The sequence below is a fragment of the Plutella xylostella genome, chromosome 26, assembly GCF_932276165.1.
Source record: "Plutella xylostella chromosome 26, ilPluXylo3.1, whole genome shotgun sequence".
In the NCBI taxonomy this organism is placed as follows: Eukaryota; Metazoa; Arthropoda; class Insecta; order Lepidoptera; family Plutellidae; genus Plutella; species Plutella xylostella.
In genome coordinates this window covers 6,194,934-6,215,147 of record NC_064006.1, presented here as the reverse complement: position 1 = coordinate 6,215,147, position 20,214 = coordinate 6,194,934, and the positions used below count along the sequence as shown (strand labels likewise).

Here is a 20,214-nt window from a genome sequence, read left to right as displayed (position 1 = left end):
TTTAACATGCATTCTAGTAGGAACCACTGACCTTATGTTGGTACTGTAGGGCTGTAGTTAAATAGTTCATAGGCATGTGTTGTAAGTACGGTTTTTCTGTAAAATGATTCCCTTATTTTGCCTATGGACATTTACCTACCTACCAAAGCTTTAACACCAAATCCATTAGTTTATCGCAATGCAGGACAAGCACTTCTGCTTAATTATCAAATGTAGGCGTGATAACGATAACACTTCAGTATAAATCACAAAATGCTTTATAAAGGTTAGTGCTGTAGTTTGGAGTAGATAATAAGGTAACTTACTCTACATATTATACCTACAAGTACTTATATACATACTACTACAAGCACAATATGTACCATATTGTGCTTTTTTATACTAAAATGATGTAGGTAACTATACGCATTTAAATGGTACGTAATCGTTACGGCTATAATGTTAGTTTTTTAGATTATAATTGTATTTACTTAGTTAAGATTTCCTAAAAAAAAAACTTAAATCTAAGATTAATCAGGCGAAAAGTTTCGTAGCAACACCAACACCGGCCTTTAACAGGGTCCAGTTTGGGTGACTACTGAGATAATGTCCAGGGCCAGGGTTGCACTAACGAGTCTCGACTCTATCACATGATCATCATAAGCCTATATAGGTACTTACTGCCTTACTGCTAATTAAGGTCATCAGGCTTGGCACCTCATCGTTACAGGAAACAAGTAAATACTTCAGCGTTGATCTTAGACTGTTCATGTACTTACAGGGATTTTGCGGACTTTATTACCCCTGAATCTACCAGAAAACTGAAATCTACAGCAAGGCACCCAGAATAGTTTGGTCTTCCAAATTAACTCCATTAACTATCATCAGCCAGTACTTGCTGGACAAGCTAAAAAGAGGCGCCACAACACTCCCATCCTTCCTCATATAGCTACCTGCCTTAGTTCATCGATCCAGCGATCTGGAGGGCATCCCACGCTCCGTTTCCCTATCCGTGATCAGATTAATGCACCATCACTGGATGCAGATATATCTCTGAAGCGGTATCATATCATGTTAGTGGCACTAACGCGTAGTGATAAGTGTCGATAATTGACATTGCAAGGTCGTGACTTGTGGATGTGGACGAGCCCTCTGTTTATAAATTAAACCTAAGTAGGTGCCTATATCTAGTCCTAGGTAATAGTAGTAAAGTTAGCTATAATAATTTAATATTGTAGTGGCTAAAGTAATTCATAAGTAATTAACTGAAAGTTTCGGTCCAGGTCGCAACCTGCCGTCAACCTATCTATCAGATTCCTAATGAAGTTACCTAAGTAGGTAGGTAGGTACATACGAGTACTTATAAATAAAATTTCAAAACTAGTAGCTATCTAAGTAAACACTAGATAGATTTACGGTATTATAAGCCACACTTGTAAATAAAGTAACTTGAACAATCTTTATCAGCGGTCTATAAAAACAGTAGCCGCACACTTAGGACTTATATATTTATCTAGACTTATGTGTCAGATTGGCGATAAAAAGAAAGAAGAGCTTGATAAGATTAAAAGTATTATACGACCTATAGGGTGCTATGGAAACTAGGGATAGAAACTTATTTATCCTTTCAATACTTACATTGGTAACTACACTCACGGGCAAAGAAAAGGTTCCACTCAGAAAAGCACTAAATTACTTCTAAACGGAAAAGGCTACCTTAATGCCGTCTTCATCAACATTGAAGTACATTTAACAGAGCATTAGGATATTACCAACTAAAATCAGCAATATTTTGTTCCAATTTAAAATTAAATCTTTGAAAAAATTGGGATCGTTTGATGTCGGATTTTTGTGACTGGAACTTTTTCATTGCCCGGCAGTGTATTAACTTAACAACATGTAAAGTTAGAGATGGCGTAGCGGGTGGTAAATTTATGTGCCGTATGTCCCGGGTTACCCGGGTTCCCGGGCCGGGACATATAGTTCTTTGACTATAATAATTATAATTATATATTATAAGTTTAAGTATATACTTACATACGTGTATTTGCTCTCGGTTCTTGTTAATGTTTACACCTGGGCATTTTTCTACAGCAATTTATTTACTTTACAAATACTTACCTATGTAGGTCGGTTATCATGCCCACCACTTCAAACGTGAAGATAAAGTAAAATGTCGCCACAATCCGATGGTAGATATCCCCCTTTTATCAACAATATAGGTACTTAGGCTTGATTTTGCGCAAACAAGTAAAACCGAGGATTTCGATTTTCGCAGATTACTTACCCTACCTTATGCTTGATTTTTTGAAAATACTTATTTAAAGTCATCGAAGTTTAAAAAAGTTTAGGTTTTTCTACTTCGATGTTTGAAGTAAGAATTATTTAGAGGCACATGCTCTCAGATCAAAAAAATATTCTTGTTTAGTTTGTCTGACTTTCTAGGTTTCTATTTATCTTTTGAGGCTAGACGGGTGGCTGAGAATTTGTTATAAGTACCTATGTCATATAAAATTAAATTATGCCGTGGACCAAACATAAATTCGCAGACTTAAGTTTTCCTTCAATTACTTAATGTTTACTAGTTCTAAAATAATTACATTCGTACCTGATTGCCATTTTCATATTTTTACTGTAGCAGGCGACCATGCACCTGTAAACTGAAACCATTCCACAAATTGCTCTGTCTTTAACATTCATGCAGACACAATTAAGACGTGTGTCGGAAACTGTGTTCTCGGACACTGACCCTACAAGCCAAATAAAGTAACTTTAACTACTTACTTTTTTATGTTCAGTTCAGTTCAGTTCAATGTATTTATTAAACATAAAAAACACAGTACAATTAATAATGTAGCCTTGTGGTTGTATCCCACTGCTGGGCAAAGGCCTCCTTATGAATTGACCACCGTTCCCGATGGCCTTATACTTATTAAATAAATAGGGGTTGTGTACCGACCGACTGTAGTACACTTATGTATGTACTTATAGTTACGGTCTGACCTTTGCACTAATTTATTTTTAAATGATAAAAATCGGTTCCCCTCATCTCGCATAATCTTTATTGACCAAAACTCATTTCGCATAACTCGTATGGTCTAAACTTTTTTGGCCGAACCATCACTTTGCCAAGCCTTATGTGGCATAAGGCTCGTTTCGTCTAAAACTCTTTAGGTACAATCTTTAAACACCTAAGTTTCGTTTGCTCAAATTTATGTTCGTCTATACCTATGTATAATGTTCTTTCTCCTAATATTATCTTAATAAATAATATATTAAGTATGTAGTAAATGTACAAATTGTGGTATTTTTCTCATACATCCCGAAAATCACGATATTTAATGATTCAAAATCTAAAGTTAACGAGCAATATAATTATTAAAAACCCCATGAGATCGAAACCTAAAGATAGGTGCGACGACGAGCAAAGCGAGGAGGAGCGTGTTAGGTGCACATGTTCATCAAAACCAAAGCGGAGCGCAGCGAAGCGGAGCGGAGCGTTTTCCAAACAGCGGAAACAATACAAGGCACCAGTTTACGCTATAGAGAGACGCTCCGTCAAAGTTAAAGCCAAACAAATATTATTACTTTGTATAAACCTATTATTAGGCTATTCAAGATTTGGCCATATCATTATTAGGCTTAACAAGATAATGCGAAATAACTTTTTACTAATCGAGATTTATGCCATACGATTTTCGGCGAAACGAGACTTTGACCAAACGTTACTATGCAATACGAGATTAGGCAAATAAATCTTAGGCCAAAAAAGGTAGAACCGATAAAAATATCATTAATATACCTAGGTACCGAGCTGCTTTTATGAATTAACACTAGACATAATAGGCCTTGCAACATTCTCAAAAGTCGTGTCCGACGCATATTGCGCACCCTGTAATTTCACTTATGACATCAATCGATAGGGTTAATTAGAGATCAACTCTTCGATAAACTTTGTAAGTTGTAAGTACTTACTCCTATTGTAGGTACTTAGCTAACAAATATACGCACAAAATGAATATACTTCGCGTACAAATTAATATACACACAAAATGAATGTAATTATGTACGGTAATATAGGTAATTTTACATCTGATTATGTCCTCTCCGAAAATAGTTACTATTATACCTACTGTGTAAACTGTATAAGTAAATTATTTATTTAAATATAAATGAAGGAATTTTAGGTATGTACCTATGTAAAAAAAAATATGATGGTTGAATACATCTATCATATGGTATTTCCATATTGCCTCATAAGTTACAGTTATAGATGAATTCTTAAAAAGACTACAAATACGAAAACATAAGAGTTGAAAGAGGATGGCCTAGGACAGATAGTAGAGAAATATCTATATCCAGTTGCCCAGGGTTGGCTGATGATGAAGATACGGGAAGTCTACCTACAAATACATAACTTTATTACTGCACTTGGTTGATGTTACTCGTTATTCTGTTTAATTGAATGACAAATAAAGTTACAACTGCACACTGCATCGCAATTAGTTGAATGTATTTACATAGTAATACTGGTAATTGTCAATGCGCAAGACCTAGGAAGGTCTTATACTTACTTACCTAAATTATGACATTACTTACCTTGATTAGACCAGCTGTTTCAATATCATCGCCTCTATTTTATATCCTGGAGTAGCACATGCTATTCCAGGATATAAAATAGAGGCACATGCAATTCCGTGCTTCGGACGGCACGTTAAGCCGTGGGTCCCGGTTGCTGCTTCGGCAGCAGTCGTTAAGCCTAGTCAGAGGCCTTCGGGCGGCTTGAAAACATCTGACAGTCAGGTTGGCCACTTACCCGACAACTCTCTCAGCACAAGCTTGCTTGTGTTGGGGTCCACCAACCCGCACTTGGCCAGCGTGGTGGAATAGGCCTAAACCCTTCCTTCATGGGAAGGAGACCCGTGCCCCAGCAGTGGGGACGTAATGGGTCGTGATGATGATGATGATGAGTAGCACATGAACATCATAATAATTATAAGTAAGTAACTACCTAACACATTTAGGATTTTTACTAATGCTGGATAAGCTGGGGGTCAATACAAGTGTAGTGCGTTAGACTGAAGACCAAATAATTTATTTTGTTTACGCTTTATTCATAAATTTTTTCATGAAAGCTTTGCGTACCTAACTAATTTAAAGTAAATCTGGGCTGAAATGGGGATGGAAAAGTACCTCTTTTTCCGACAGTCACTAAAGACTTTATTGCAGCTGCAGGTTTATTTGTCACAACCGCTTCGTTATTTTTAACCGACTATGAAAAAAGGAGGTTCTCAATTTATTAAATGCAACTCAACTCAAGTTACTTATTTTTTTTAAATGTCCCCTTATGTTCACTGTTATCTCTGCCATTTATTTTGTTTAAAAACCAAAAACCTTCCTATTTCAGAATGTGAATCTACCACGAGCGCATAAACCTCGCAGAGATGGACAAGCCGACCATGCACATGCTCTCCGTGGAGGAGAAGGGGGGCGAGACAAGGAGGGTCAACCAGTATATTGCTGCTGTGGCAGGTAAGTAAGTCCACAGAATAATAACTAGTATGGTAAGACTATGATGTGTTGTGGAAATGTTCCCGGGAATTATTTTCGGGAAATCCAATTTAGTTTTATATCAAGCGGAGTGATACCGTTGGACTTTTCAGCCCCCCTACTCTTGAAAGGCAATGTATTGCGTCTGTCTTGCGTTCCGAACATTAAAAAAATCATAACTTCTCTTCAGAACGCTTTTCAAGAGTAGGGGGGCTGGACGGACTCAACCAAGAGTATCAGGTCTGTTCTTTAGACGCTATTTGCAGATCATCAAATATGGAGAACCCATAAGAAGTAAGTAAATAAACTAATGGGAGGGGTTCATACTAACTCAGATAACGATCGCGTATTATAGGTACCTACTTACCTAACTTTTTTTTTAACCTTTGGTAGAGTTTAAAAGGAGTCAAACATAGAAAAACATTCATGTAAAAATATCACAAATTCCTATCTATGTTACTATTTTTGTATTTTCAGTTACGATTTTATCCTGCTTCGGTTATAGCGGAAAACAGATATAATAAAATTTTAATAAAAATACCAACTGATCAATAAACAGAGACGTTATGAAAACGTTTAAAAATAGGTCAAACAACCGAAAACATCGCTTATCGTTCTTCGGTGACTTGAATCATGAAAGTAAATATTTGGTTACGTACCTAGTTTGTAGCACGCATATTAATTCAGCTGTCAACCTATAACTATTTCGTATCATTATGTAAACAAAACGGCCAACTCATAGTGTAGTGGTTAGTGACCCTGACTGCTATGCGGCAGGTCCCGGCTTCGATTTCCGGCTGGCGCAAATATTTTGTTACAGATAGTTGTACTCGGGTCTTGAGTGTTAACATGCATATAACAGGCTCTGCCTAGCTTGGGGTTGGTTGGCATGTATACCTATTATAATTAAAATTATAGGGTGAATTTCCCGCGGCCAAAAATTGCGTGGCATCAATGAAATTGGTACTAAAAAACCAAGTTATAATTTTCTAATATTTTTTTCCGGTTAAGTGAAATAGTTATCTATGTGTAGCACTAAATATTTTATTAATAGGATTAATGGATATTTTTCAAAAAAATATTAAACCTCCAAATCTTTCATTGCCGTGTCTGTCCCCACGTAAACTCGTTTTGTATTATTCTTCATTGATGAAAAAATATTGAGTATTGATAGTTAAACTTAAATTCATTTGATACATTAATAGTTAAAGTATTGTCACGGAATACATTTATTGAAATATATGAAGAATATAACGAACAGTAAGTGAAAATTTATGTGTCCCAGAACTTCTGTTCATCGCCGTGTCCTAAACATGATCAAGGACATTGTTTTACCTATGAACTTGGGTGCCACCCTCAGTGCGCTAATCGTTTCTTACAAGTGTCGCCTAACTGCTCGATGTCGAAGGAGGTACATCTGTGCCCGCGTTTTTGCGCTATAGTGAAAATCAGTAAAATTTTTGGGGACTGGACATTTTTTCTTTCATTGCCGTGGATAGATATAACTTCTATAAAATTAAGTTTGTCTTCTAGAGTAAGCATTCAAAAGAAAGCTTTTTGAAAATATTTACCTTATAAAGTGTTTATTTCTTCGAATAGTTAATACTTTTTTAGTTATTTATATTTAATGCCTTGGTTTTCATCGCCATGCTTTCATTTCCGTGGCTTCCGTGGCCAATATTTGCTATGGCAATGAAAAAAAAGCCACGGCAATGAAAAAAATTTCATTGCCATGTCTTATAAAATAATTTGTATTCATTGCCGTGGTTAGGTTATTCATTTCCGTGGCCAGGTTATTCATTTCCGTGACTTATGTTTTCATCGCCGTGGTATGAATGATTGTGCATGTAACATATCTTTACCATCTTTTACCGATAATACAGGTAATACCGATCACTGACATTACCTACAGGACTAGTCAAATTACCTCTTTTTGCAGTGCGTTAAAACGGGTGCGTATCGCGATGTATAAAAACGAAATATATAATATTACATTAATAATAACAATCACAACATAATTATAATGAACGTTATGTATAAATAAGATAGGTGGTAGCTCAGTCGGGTAAGCGCCCGCTTCCAATTCCGACGCTGACATGTACAAATGAATTTAAATACAATGTATACCATCGCTCTTACGGTGAAGGAAAACATCGTGAAGAATCCTGCATATCTAACTATAGATTTAGCACATCTAGATAATATGTGAACCCACCAACCCGCTGTGGACCAGCGTGGTGGGAAATGGTCCAAGCTTAGAAAGGCAGCTTAGACCTTGGGGATATGCACATTGAACAAAAATCCCATTCGAGAGAGCCAGGTGCAGGCACTTATACCTCCCACAGATAGTAGAATAGAATATAATAGAACATACATCTCTGCAGGAACTCAGCTGGATGCTAAGTGGCCTTAATGCTGCTTGCAACGTGTAGGCCTCCGTATGAACTTGGGCAAGACAAAAGTCATGTAGAATGTTCACATAAAACCGGAGCCGGTGATAGTTCGTGAGACAACTATCGAAGTTGTGCAATAATATGACTACCTGAGGCAGACTATTCAGCTAGGTAGAAGCAACTTCGACAAGGAGGCTGAAAGGCGCATCCAAAAGTCTTCAACCATTGCGCCCTTCCAGTTATGACATATGGTGCAGAGATGTGGACACTGATGGTGGGACTGATTCACCGATTTATAGTCACTCAGCGTGCTATGGAGAGAGCTATGCTTGGGGTTTATCTAATGAATGGTATCAGAAAAGAGGTTATACATCAGAGAACTAAGGTTACCAACATAGCTGTCAAAATATGCAAGCTTAGGCAGGTAGCCGGTAGTGGCTGGATTCGGAAGACCGAGGACCGAGTGTTGTGGCGCTCCTTGGGAGAGGCCTATGTCCAGCATTGGATGATTATAGACTTATGATGATAACATGTACATTTCATATTATTATAGGTACCAATTAAAATATACTATGATTTAGCATAAAGTTCATAAAATATTCTATCATATCACATAATCTGTGCTAAATTACACAACACCATCAAAACCTCTAGCACCACAACCTAAAGATAGGCGCGATGACGAGAAAAGCGAGGAGGAGCGGTTAAGTGCACATGTTCATCAAAAGCGAATCGGGGCTACATGGGGAGACGCTCTATGTTTAGGTTTTGGTGCAAGGAGTTTTGACTGCGTTATTATTATTGGCGCTATGTAGGGAGACGCTTAGCTGACCAACATGTGCACCTAACCGCACCTATTTTTATATTTTGGTGCTAGGTGTTTTGCCGGTGTTGTGTAATTCAGCACAGATTATGTCATATTATAGTAGGTATATTTTATGAATTTTACATAAAATGAACAGTTTACGAAATGGATATTATACCTTATGAAAATATAGATGTTATAGGTAAGGTTTATTATATGTTGTGAACGTTATTAGTGTGAAATGAAACATTTTGTTTTATTTATACGTCGCAATACGGACCCCACAATGCTACTTAGAGAATTCCATACTATATTACACACACACACACTCACGCCTTGTACTAATGTACTCCCTTGCGGGGTAGGCAGAGGTGCATTGCTGCACCCACTTTTCGCCAGAGTGTTATGTTAGTCCCAATGTAATAGGGGGCGGGCCTATTGCCATTTTACGGGCACATCCAAGACCCGAGAACAAATATCTGTGTTTAAACAAATATCTGCCCCAGCCGGGAATCGAACCCGGGACCATCGGCTCAGTAGTCAGGGTCACTAACCACTACGCCATTCAGTCGTCACTACGCCATTCAGTCGTCACTACGCCATTCAGTCGTGTTCTTTCTTTCGTTCCAATGTCTATTTAAATATTTCTGCCATACATACCTGTCTAAGTTTGCGTTTCCCTCACAGTCTTTTAAAAAAATTGCAGTGGATTGATTCTTTAATTTCCATTGTATACATTTCTTTCATTGCCGTGGAAGTTTGTTTCATTGCCGTGGGCCTTTGTTTCATTGCCGTGGACGCTTGTTTCATTGCCGTGAACGCATGTTTCATCGCCGTGGCACGAAATTTTTAATCATCCGTATCTCGTTCAGTTTTTAACTTATCTGCTACCCATTTAGTAAGAACACTAACATTAACAAAAACTTTAATAAAAGCGTTTTTCTAATATAAAAAACCTTAAAATAAAAAAGTCCACGGAAATGAAGATTTTTTAGGACTTGTTGAAATCCACCCTATAATGATGTGATGTGACCGAATATAAACCACGAGTCAGCTGGTCAATGTTAACAACCCTAGCACCAAAATAACTTGGCATCAACAACGGATGCGATTATCAATTACAAATAATTAACACCACGGGCTATTTTGGATCTTATTTATATACTTCTGAGAATATACACACAGAGGTAGGTCGCTCTTCCCGTGATATCTGAAAAGTTACCTGAGGCTTGAAAAGTCTTCAGGATCTATTGCATTTTTTTGTACTTAGTTTGTATTGTATTGTACTATACTCAGCCAGCAGTTACCCTGCATGCCGGATTACACCGGACCAACCAGGCAGCACATTTTTATTAGAATGGGTATTGGGTACACAACTACACACGCTCAGTACTTTTTAGCTATGATGTTCCCTGCAATTATTCAACCTACCTAAGCAATAAAAATCCTGAATTTATCTTTGCTGCACTCTAGCTAACCGACCATATCGGAGTTTAACTCTTATTGATTACTCATTGAATTTGAAGTAACTAGGTTGGTATAGATTGATATTCGATTCCATATTGTTCATACAATTGCTATCTAGATCTAGTCCACCTATCTAATTTAATGTATCGAATTATTTAATTGTTTACGTAACTTCCCATACTGAGTGCTGCAAAAAGGGGGCGAATAAGTATAGTGTAAGCCGATAGAGGGCTGACTCAGATGGCATTCTCATATGAGAATAAAATTTATTCTCAGACATTTAAAAAATAAATAGGTACATATCTTTTTTTTTTCAGAGAATTTAAAAATAAAACAATTAAAATTGGTCATTTAAAATGACTTCTTTATCTTTGATTTGTATCACCAAAATTGATCTTGTACTCGTATCACCCCCTTTCAGCTTACTTATACCTCTACCCTTTTGTAAAACCCTCTATATTCATCACCAGTCTTTTCTTCCAGCGGCAATAGGCGCAGTCATAGCTGGCACCATACTGGCCTGGACGTCCCCCGCGCTGCCGCAGCTGGAGCCGTGGCGCGCCCCCGCGGCCCCCGGGGCCCCGGCGACCCCCGCGCTGGTTAATAGCAGTCATCTGGTGAACTCGCTGAATCAGACCGCGCCGTGGCTACTGGATACTAAGGAGAGTGAGTATCAATTGCCAGTTTATGTAGAGTTTGATGATTCAAAAGCGTATAAAGATGACCTGATGAAGTAACAAAAGCAACCATATTCGGAAAGTGAAGAGTAGGAGAGTGAGTAAGTAGGTATATATGTCGCAGGCATCTGGTTTAATCTCCTGTTTGATTGAACCGCTAGCCCGTTCATTGGATGACTATGCCGAACGTTGATTGTACAAGCGTCACAAAACGTCCAACTAGTTAGCGGACTTAAAATCAGTCAGGTGGTGAATAAATATGGCGTCTAACAGCGAACAGCTGACACAAAAAGCACTTGTATTGTTATTTTTTGCAAATAAATTAGCTTTAAAGTGCGTTATTTATGTTAAAATAGTGTGACAACATGGATTTACCTATTATTACACCGCCGGCGGATAGTTTCAAAGAAAAAAATGTGCTGAAACTGGATAATTATGAACAACAATATCAAGGTACGTTTATTGTTATTGTTTAGTTAATTTGTGAGATGAGAGCTTTGTAACATAGTCTTTTTGTTGACTCTTGTCTGGTCATGTTCATCCTAACCAGACATTACAAAGTTGCTATACTATATCCCATTTAACCACTTCGCTGAATAACGTTCAGTCAAGACGTTGGACGTTACAGTCAACCACTTGACGAGTTGTTCTTTAGTCATTCAACTGAGTAGCGTCATTCAATGAACGGGCTAGCGGTTCAATCAAACAGGAGATTAAACCAGATGCCTGCGACATATATACTACGTGTAGGTACTATAGGCTTGTTTACATCGTCTTGACCAGTAATATCATGAGGACCCTAAAGGTGTTAAAGTGCTGGAGCATAATTATAAGCAACCGATTGAGGAAGGAGATGCTGTTATGTGTTATTTATTCCATTTCCTGGTTCGCGGTTAAGTAGTTCTATCCCGGCAAATTCGTGTATTAAAGTTATTATTACCTACCTAGATAAGCCGTGAAATGCCCTGGCTGAAGACATAAACCATACTAGTTTCCTACACAGTTGTTTACCAGAAATTCCCGACAGATACAAATGGTTTATGTACATAGGTTAGTGGATCCACTGTAAACAAATAAATTATGTATTGGTGATGGATGCATCCAAGATGAAATGGGTGCGCGTCATAAATGACCTTTGCGTGCCTTCCATTGGGGAAGGAATGGATGCTCAAGGTGGATGGATGATGAGGAAGGTCGACGACAGAGCGTTGTTTGCAAGCATTTATCAAGTAAGCATCTCATCATAACTGATTGTATTAAGCATATTAAAATTCTATGTTTGTAGATATAGGTTCGTCATGTTTATAAATTTACGAACTAAATTATCATGAAAAACAAGATGATGCTTTACGCACGAGTTCCAATGAAGACATAAACAGAATCACAAGAGATTGCCATCATTGTTGCATAAAACTTGGGATACATCTGTCCCTCTGCTATCTACATCAAAACATTGAGTGGGTAGGTACACCCGAGTCGTTGTTCTATGCATCAAAATAATACGACTAGCGTATGCCCGCGGGTGTTGCAGTTTCCAACCCAATTAAGGATGGCACAGATTACATTATTAAAGAACCTAAAGTAGTTACAAGGCAAGTAGATATGACACGTGTCAGTGTAATTCGATTACAGTTTGGTGATTCGATCGATCTCTAACATAATTTTGCACTCTCCATTTTTATCAATACATCATTCATTGTCGAGATAAAAGCCTTTATCTCGGTTACGTTATCCAGGCTATCGACTAGAATGAGTGCAGATGCAGACCATCTGATCTGTCCCTCAATTTCCTGTTATTCCAGGTCAAAAATAGTATGAATTAATTCCGGGACAAACATAGTTACTATAAATACTTAAATGAGAAGTTAGTAAGTGTGTATAGTAATATACTCGTGTGTAAGACACACCCACTCTCGTTCAGTATGAAAACATTGCGTACTTTGGCCGCGAGCCCAGTTTGCACTATCAATAGTTCTTGCACCAGTTTCTGTTGTTGGGTCAAATTTTATGGATCCTGAATGTCAAGATGCAGAAAATAGATTTGGAAATACGGAAGTTTACGAGATATTGATGTAGATTGTCTAAAACAGCTCAAAAATACCGGTCCCTCCATCTCTAACGATGACCATACTAGTCGGTATCTATACAAACAGGTCCAATCCACATAATAGGTAGGGTAACGTAACGTACCTTGGGACGCTTGTACCTCGGGACATTGATTGTATATTAAAAACCGGCTAAATAAACACATTAAAATTCTACCCTAGGCATAGTGTTTTACTCGCTTGGCAAAACTAGTGGGTCTCGTGATCATAGCAGCATCGAGTGTGTGGTGAAGGCAATATGAAGTTTTTTGGAGTCAAAAGTAGCTTTTGTATAGTTTTTTGTGTTGCTTTATCTCATTGAGGCATGCTCTAAATAAAGACATGGATGTCACGTATAACTTTTCAGGTATTTAATTTTATGACATGGCAATTATCTGAAAGATTCCTAAATTAAAAATAAAGATATTTAAATTTTGGTTAAATATTGCTTTTTTGTACCTTGGGACACGATTAAATTTGTACCTTGGGACACTGTTTCCTATGGCTTTGTACTATGGAAAATGCAAACATCTAAATAACGCCTTATATCTCTGTTCTTATTAGTGCCAGAGTGAAACTAGACAGAATATAGATGCAGTAAATCAATAAGAACAGAGATATAAGGCGTTATTTAGAAGTTTGCATTTTCCATAGTACAAAGCTATAGGAAACAGTGTCCCAAGGTACAAACGTGTAACGTACCTTGGGTCAAAACAAGCATTTTTACTTTTATCTTAATTTAATAAAATCCGGCCACACTAAAGCTTTAGCACAAATACTAGTGATAAGAGATTATATATCCTACCGAATAAAGAAAATTTCACATTAATATCTTAGTTGTACGCTGCGATAGCTTCATTCAAAGTTGGGGTAGTCGAAAATGTCCCTAGGTACGTTACGTTACCCTACACGTCGCTGAAATAGTCTTATGACGACTCGTGACACGGGTCATGTGTGTCAAAATACGGCATGATCGATGATCAGCCGACTTCCTCTGCTGACCAGCAGCTATGCCAAGAAGCGCCATAACACTGTCCCCAGTCTTCATCATACAGATTTGATAGATTCTTTGATAATTGACATAATCACTACTATCGCTTGCTGATATACCTACTTTCCTTATATAGCGTGTTGCAATGCGTGTAAATGGGTATACTAAACTAAGCCGAAAGAGGATCACGTGAAATTTAATTTCAGTGAACCTTATTTTTTAGCGTATTTCCAAAAGTCGTAGAAGAAAAGTTGATTAGATTGACCCTGAGCCCTTTCGGCTTAGTAACTCACTTTTGCAACACCCTAACGAGTCCATAAAACACATCTCTTCAACTCCTTTTTGGTCCCGTGTCACTTTATCCACTCCATCACAAAACTAACCCTCAAACCTCCTCTCTTCCAGGTTCCCTAGTCTCCTCAATCCTGGCCATAGGGGCGGCAGTGGGAGCCCTGCCCACAGGCATGCTAGCACAGCGCGCAGGGCGGAGACCCACGATCCTCATACTGGCGATACCGTTCATGCTGAGCTGGCTACTAACCATCTTCGCGAACGGCGCTGGCATGCTCATAGCGGCGAGGTTTATCGCTGGGTTGGCTACTGGTGAGTAGTAGTTTAAGTTTATTGTTTACGAATTTTAAAACAAAAATTATTGTTTACAAATTCTACTGAGACTCCCTTCCATTTCACCAGTCGACACTCCACTTATGAACTGTGCTTTTTAGTATCTATACCTCCAGGGAATCCTGGTCAACTAATCTAACTGGCTACATCAACTAATCCTTTCACGGTTACAATAACTATATTCAGGCTGAGGAGCTGATTGAAAAATGGCCTCAGTAGACATTGGGCGAAATAATTATGTACTTATGATGGCTAACCGTTTCAGACTCGTATAATCGTTATATTACCTACGGCTATAAGAAATATTCTACCTACTCACCTTTTCACTGACGGTTTCCAGGTGGCATCTGCGTAGCAGCCCCCATGTACATCGGTGAAATCGCCGAGACCTCTATCAGAGGCTCGCTCGGGGCATTTTTCCAGCTGTTCCTGACTGTGGGCATCCTGTTCACGTTTGTGATCGGGGGCTGGACGCATTGGAGAGTACTGTCTATTGTGTCGGCCGTGCTGCCTCCACTGCTGGTTGCTGTGTTCTGGTAAGACTTGGTGCAGTCGCTACGAATTTCCAAAAATAGGGAACAAACTTGTTCAGTATGTATGATCCCTGAGTCATTCACTGTCGGCTTACCTATACCACTTTTGCAACACCCTGTATATACCTAGTCTGCCCACAGCCACTTTAGTCTTCCAAATTCTATCGTGACAAGCGAGCGTTTACAAATTACCCCGTCCCCTATTCATAAAATAGCCCTGTATAAGTCTATTACCCCATTTTGCCTATGCTTATTTATTTATGATATAAGTGAAACCTTGTTAAACGTATTTTATATTTAAACTTAATGAATGTATTGTTGTCATATATGTAGTTAAGATTTCCTATAAAAATAAAACAAAATAATTCCTTCCAGGTGGATGCCCGAGACGCCCGCCTACCTACTCGGCCGTCACCGGCGGCGCGACGCGGAGAAGGCGCTGCGCTGGCTGCGCGGGCCCGACGCAGACTTGACTGTGGAGCTGGAGGCCATGCAGAAGGAGGTTTGTACCTTGTTGTAGTAGTGATAAGGTTCTATTTAGCGGAGAAGGCGGTCCGTTGGCTGTGTAGTCCTGACGCAGACTTGACTGTGGAGCTGGAGGCTATTCAGAAGGAGGTAGGTACCTTGGGGTAGTAGTGATAAGGTTCAATTTAGCTGAGAAGGCTCTGCGCTGGCTGCGCGGCCCTGACGCAGACTTGACCGTGGAGCTGGAGGCTATGCAGAAGGAGGTTTGTACCTTGTGGTAGTGGTGATAAGGTTCAATATAGCGGAGGAGGCGGTCCGTTGGCTGTATAGACCTGAAGCAGACCTCACTGTGGAGCTGGAGGCTATTCAGAAGGAGGTAGGTACCTTGTTGTAGTAGTGATAGGGTTCAATATAGCGGAGAAGGCTCTGCGCTGGCTGCGCGGGCCCGACGCTGACTTGACTGTGGAGCTGGAGGCTATGCAGAAGGAGGTTTGTACCTTGTTGTAGTGGGGATAAGGTTCAATATAGCGGAGAAGGCGCTGCGCTGGCTGCGCGGGCCCGACGCAGACTTGACTGTGGAGCTGGAGGCTATGCAGAAGGAGGTTTGTACCTTGTTGTAGTGGGGATAAGGTTCAATATAGCGGAGAAGGCGCTGCGCTGGCTGCGCGGGCCCGACGCAGACTTGACTGTGGAGCTGGAGGCTATGCAGAAGGAGGTTTGTACCTTGGGGTGTGGTGATACCTTAGGGTTTAGTGACGCAGAGATAGCGGAGCATGCAGAAGATGGTATGTAATGTAGTGCTGATAAGGTTCAATTTACCCGAAACAAGAATATCGGGTACTGATGCCACCACGTTCGCGACGGTTGTCATGCCAACCCAATTAAAAACCTAAGATATATCTTTAGAAGTCACGCCCAGAATTAACCCTTTCATCTGAGCTATCCTCATTAAACCCAACATTCCTTTCCAGGTGGACGACGCCGCTCGTCAGAAAGCCGGCATGCTAACCATGGTCACCAACCGAGCGCCCCTAATGGCCCTCATCTGTTCTCTAGGCCTCATGCTGTTCCAGCAGTTCTCTGGAATCAACGCTGTCATCTTCTACACTAACAACATCTTCCAATCAGCTGGCTCGGATATTGACCCTGTTATTGCTACTATTATTGTAGGTGTTGTACAAATGATTGCCACGTACATATCTTCGCTTTTAGTCGAGCGAGCTGGTAGAAGAATCTTATTGCTTCAAAGCTGTGTGATTATGGGTATCTGTTTGATTATTCTTGGCGTGTATTTTAAACTGCAAGAGGATAAGGTAGATGTGTCTTCAGTCGGCTGGATACCATTAGTTTGTCTGATACTGTTCATCCTATCCTTTTCTTTAGGTTTCGGTCCGATTCCTTGGATGATGATGGCGGAATTGTTTGCTGTGGAGTTCAGAGGTACCGCGTCGGGTATAGCCGCCCAACTAACACCGTAGCGTTAAAAAAACTCTCATATAGCTTGTATAATGGTTCCATTCGAAAATTAAAGTGTTAAGACATAGCTGTATAAGAGTGTAGGAGAGTGCTCTAACTCACTTATAACCACGAAAGAGGCCCACGATTTTGAGAGTAAAGGCTTTAGAAAGTCTGTAAAACGGTGTCATTGAAGTGTTTAAGTTATAGAAAGCCTGTAGTACGGTGTCATTGAAGTGCTAAAGTTACTATAGAAGAGCTTTTAATCACTCTCAGCTAGAACTTTTACCGGTATAGTTGTAGTTGTAGAATGGTTATTTGACTCTCTGACTCTTATTTGTTTGGTAAAAAAGGGTTAAGTGAGTATGTTACCGTTTTTGGAATACACTTTTACCATACAAGTTGTATGTGTTTGAAAATAATAGTGTCAACAGCAATCATACGCGACAGTATTAAAGTGACAGTATTGATTAATATAATAATACCAGTAAATATAATATATTAACTTGACTTAACATGTTTTGTGAATTGAAAATAATATGCCATTGTAATTTTACTGTAATGTATACCATATTTCCCACCTCAATTTTAATGCGCTCCGAATTTATTAAGGATTTCAAATGAAACATAAGTAAATATAAAATAGACGACTCAATTTTGTATTTTTTTGTATCCTTGCTGTATGTCCATTAGTTTCATAAATCGATTGGCATGACTGGAATGACAAAATTCACATAAATAGGTAAGTATTTTAAAGCAAAATATTGTTTATCCCATTCATTTATAGGTTAGGTCGCCAATGCAAATGGCGAACTTACATTTAAGTCATATAGACTCACCTAAGTCATCTATTACACTTTTTGAAATAGAACACCCTTAGCCAAGGGTATTATGCAGTCTTAGTCGATCCGCACAGTCTTGCTTAACACCGTTACTTTTACAGTCTACTTGCCTAACGCAATAAGCGTAAGTTAAGTTAACCTTAAAGATTAAAACTGCATTGTTGAGTTTTCCAACACTGTAAGAATCTTGTCTTACTGCACTCTTGACAAAATCTCTTTTATAACCAATGCCTGCAGCCTAAATTCAATATGACACCTAAAGATTTATATGAGTATTAAAGGAAACCACTTAACAACCATAAGTGTTAACAGGTGTCAGTGAGCACTCTTGTATAGCTTTAGGTTCTAGAAACAGTTTAAACCTATAACATCTTAATTATAATTGCTTTGACTAATACCATTTTAACACTTAAACCTGCTGTTAACACTAATTTCATTTTTTAACTCATCTTTATCGCTTTATGTTAGAACTGAGATAATTATAACACAGTTATACAGGTTAAAGTTATAAAAATAGCTGTAACTGAGGGTAAAATGTTTGTTGGGCGTGATATTCAACTGGTGTCTAGTGTTTATTGTGACGCTATGTTTTCCGCTAATGAAGGATGCGATAGGCATTTACAGTTGCTTCTGGTTTTTCGCTTGTTTCATGGTTATTTGTATATTCTTTGTGTTCATTTTGATTCCCGAGACTAAGGGTAAAACGGTGTCTCAGATTCAAGCTATACTTGGTGGTAGGAGGGCGTAGATTTTGAGCTTTATTTACATAAAGGGTAGAGAGATTATTTTGCAGTCACAAGTAGATTGTAGGCAGGATACTATTATGGCGTGTGTTCAGGGATTATGGTAAAATACTCGTTGCTTTTATATTATTTTGCTAACAATATTGTTGTGAAGACTATGAAGTAACAAAAGTTAAAAATACTTAGGTAGGTATTTCCAATAATTTTATGATGATTTGAGTCCTTACATCTTCAAATTTTGTTGCTTTAGCTTTCTACTTTGTCGCTTTAGTTTTCAAATTTCAAAAAAACACGTACCAAAGAGTTGGCCAATAAATATAATTTTAATTCTGGGATTCAGATTATAAGTAATTTATTAATCTTAGTTGGTTATCCGTTTACCATTTATAGTGTACCTAGCTGTAAATGTAGTATTGTAGACAATAATACAAAGAGGTAATCAAGGGATATCTTGTAAACCATATCGATAGTTAGTGAAAGCATTTTTATATTCGTTGTATTAGTTAGCTTTTGGGCACTAAAGTACAATATTTAATGTATGTTTAGGCACTAGGTTAGGCCATAGAGATAGTCCTAGATCAAGTAGTTATAAGTTGTAGTACTTATGTAAATAAATGTTGCTCTAAATTAATTGTAAAGGGCAGTTTGTAATAATGCGCAATGTATCTCCAGCCAATCAGAGAATACCTAGTTTTTAGATTGATGAATTAACCAATGACAAGTGAGCATTAGGGTAAAGGCTGCCACCTACATGTAGCTTTATGAACTAATCCTAATAATAAATGAACAAAATTAAATTAACTACAGTAGTTCAATGGTTTTCAACAAGTTAGGATAGAATTTGACTGCAAAAAATATATGCAAGTGTATTGTAGTTCTGTGGTCTGTGAGGTTATACCATTATAATTATGATGCGTGAGTTAATTATTGTGATTAAATTATTTTTAATAAATTAGATATATTTCTACACATAAGCGTTTCATTAAAGTACACCTCATTGGGTCGCATTGTCAAATAAAATATGAAACTTATTTATAATCAACTTTATTGTTAAAAAAGAAAGTCAAAAGTAAATAACCTAATGGCACAACTAAATATAAAACCAGAATACTGACTACAATTGCTAATTATTGTTATTAAATTAATTAGAGATACATTTAACAATTTGAAAATACTGTAAATTTGAATATTATTTAGAAATACACACACACACGCACTCACGCCTTGTACTAATGTACTCCCTTGCGGGGTAGGCAGAGGTGCATTGCTGCACCCACTTTTCGCCAGAGTGTTATGTTAGTCCCAATGTAATAGGGGGCGGGCCTATTGCCATTTTACGGGCACATCCAAGACCCGAGAACAAATATCTGTGTTTAAACAAATATCTGCCCCAGCCGGGAATCGAACCCGGGACCATCGGCTCAGTAGTCAGGTCACTAACCACTACGCCATTCGGTCGTCCGTAGAAATAGATTTAGAAATAGTAAGTTAATTTTAGTGTCTTTTATAAATCTTACAATAGATGTATGCTACTAGTTGAGGTATATTGATAACAACTTGGACGGAATAACTGCATCATTTAAATCTAGAATAACATTAGTACTTA

The 20,214-nt window shown here is 38.3% G+C and overlaps 1 protein-coding gene across 1 annotated transcript; it reads left to right on the top strand.

The window, feature by feature from the left end:
• The first annotated feature begins 5,380 nt into the window (after positions 1 to 5,380).
• Positions 5,381 to 19,368, top strand: LOC105384164 (facilitated trehalose transporter Tret1). Its single transcript, XM_048630653.1, has 8 exons — positions 5,381 to 5,511; positions 10,678 to 10,860; positions 14,352 to 14,549; positions 14,911 to 15,106; positions 15,479 to 15,539; positions 15,766 to 15,831; positions 16,540 to 17,027; positions 18,412 to 19,368. Exons 1-8 carry the CDS (start codon positions 5,424 to 5,426, stop codon positions 18,611 to 18,613), a joined length of 1,482 nt encoding a protein of 493 aa, XP_048486610.1. The 5' UTR covers positions 5,381 to 5,423; the 3' UTR covers positions 18,614 to 19,368.
• The last annotated feature ends 846 nt before the right edge of the window (positions 19,369 to 20,214 follow it).

Bases quoted from the DNA above. Each gene is read 5' to 3' on its own strand.
- LOC105384164 (XM_048630653.1), top strand. From the start codon at position 5,424: ATGGACAAGCCGACCATGCACATGCTCTCCGTGGAGGAGAAGGGGGGC. The intron at 15,107-15,478 runs GTAAGACTTGGT...AATTCCTTCCAG, and splicing joins CTGCTGGTTGCTGTGTTCTG to GTGGATGCCCGAGACGCCCG. The intron at 15,540-15,765 runs GCGCTGCGCTGG...TTAGCTGAGAAG, and splicing joins GGCGGCGCGACGCGGAGAAG to GCTCTGCGCTGGCTGCGCGG.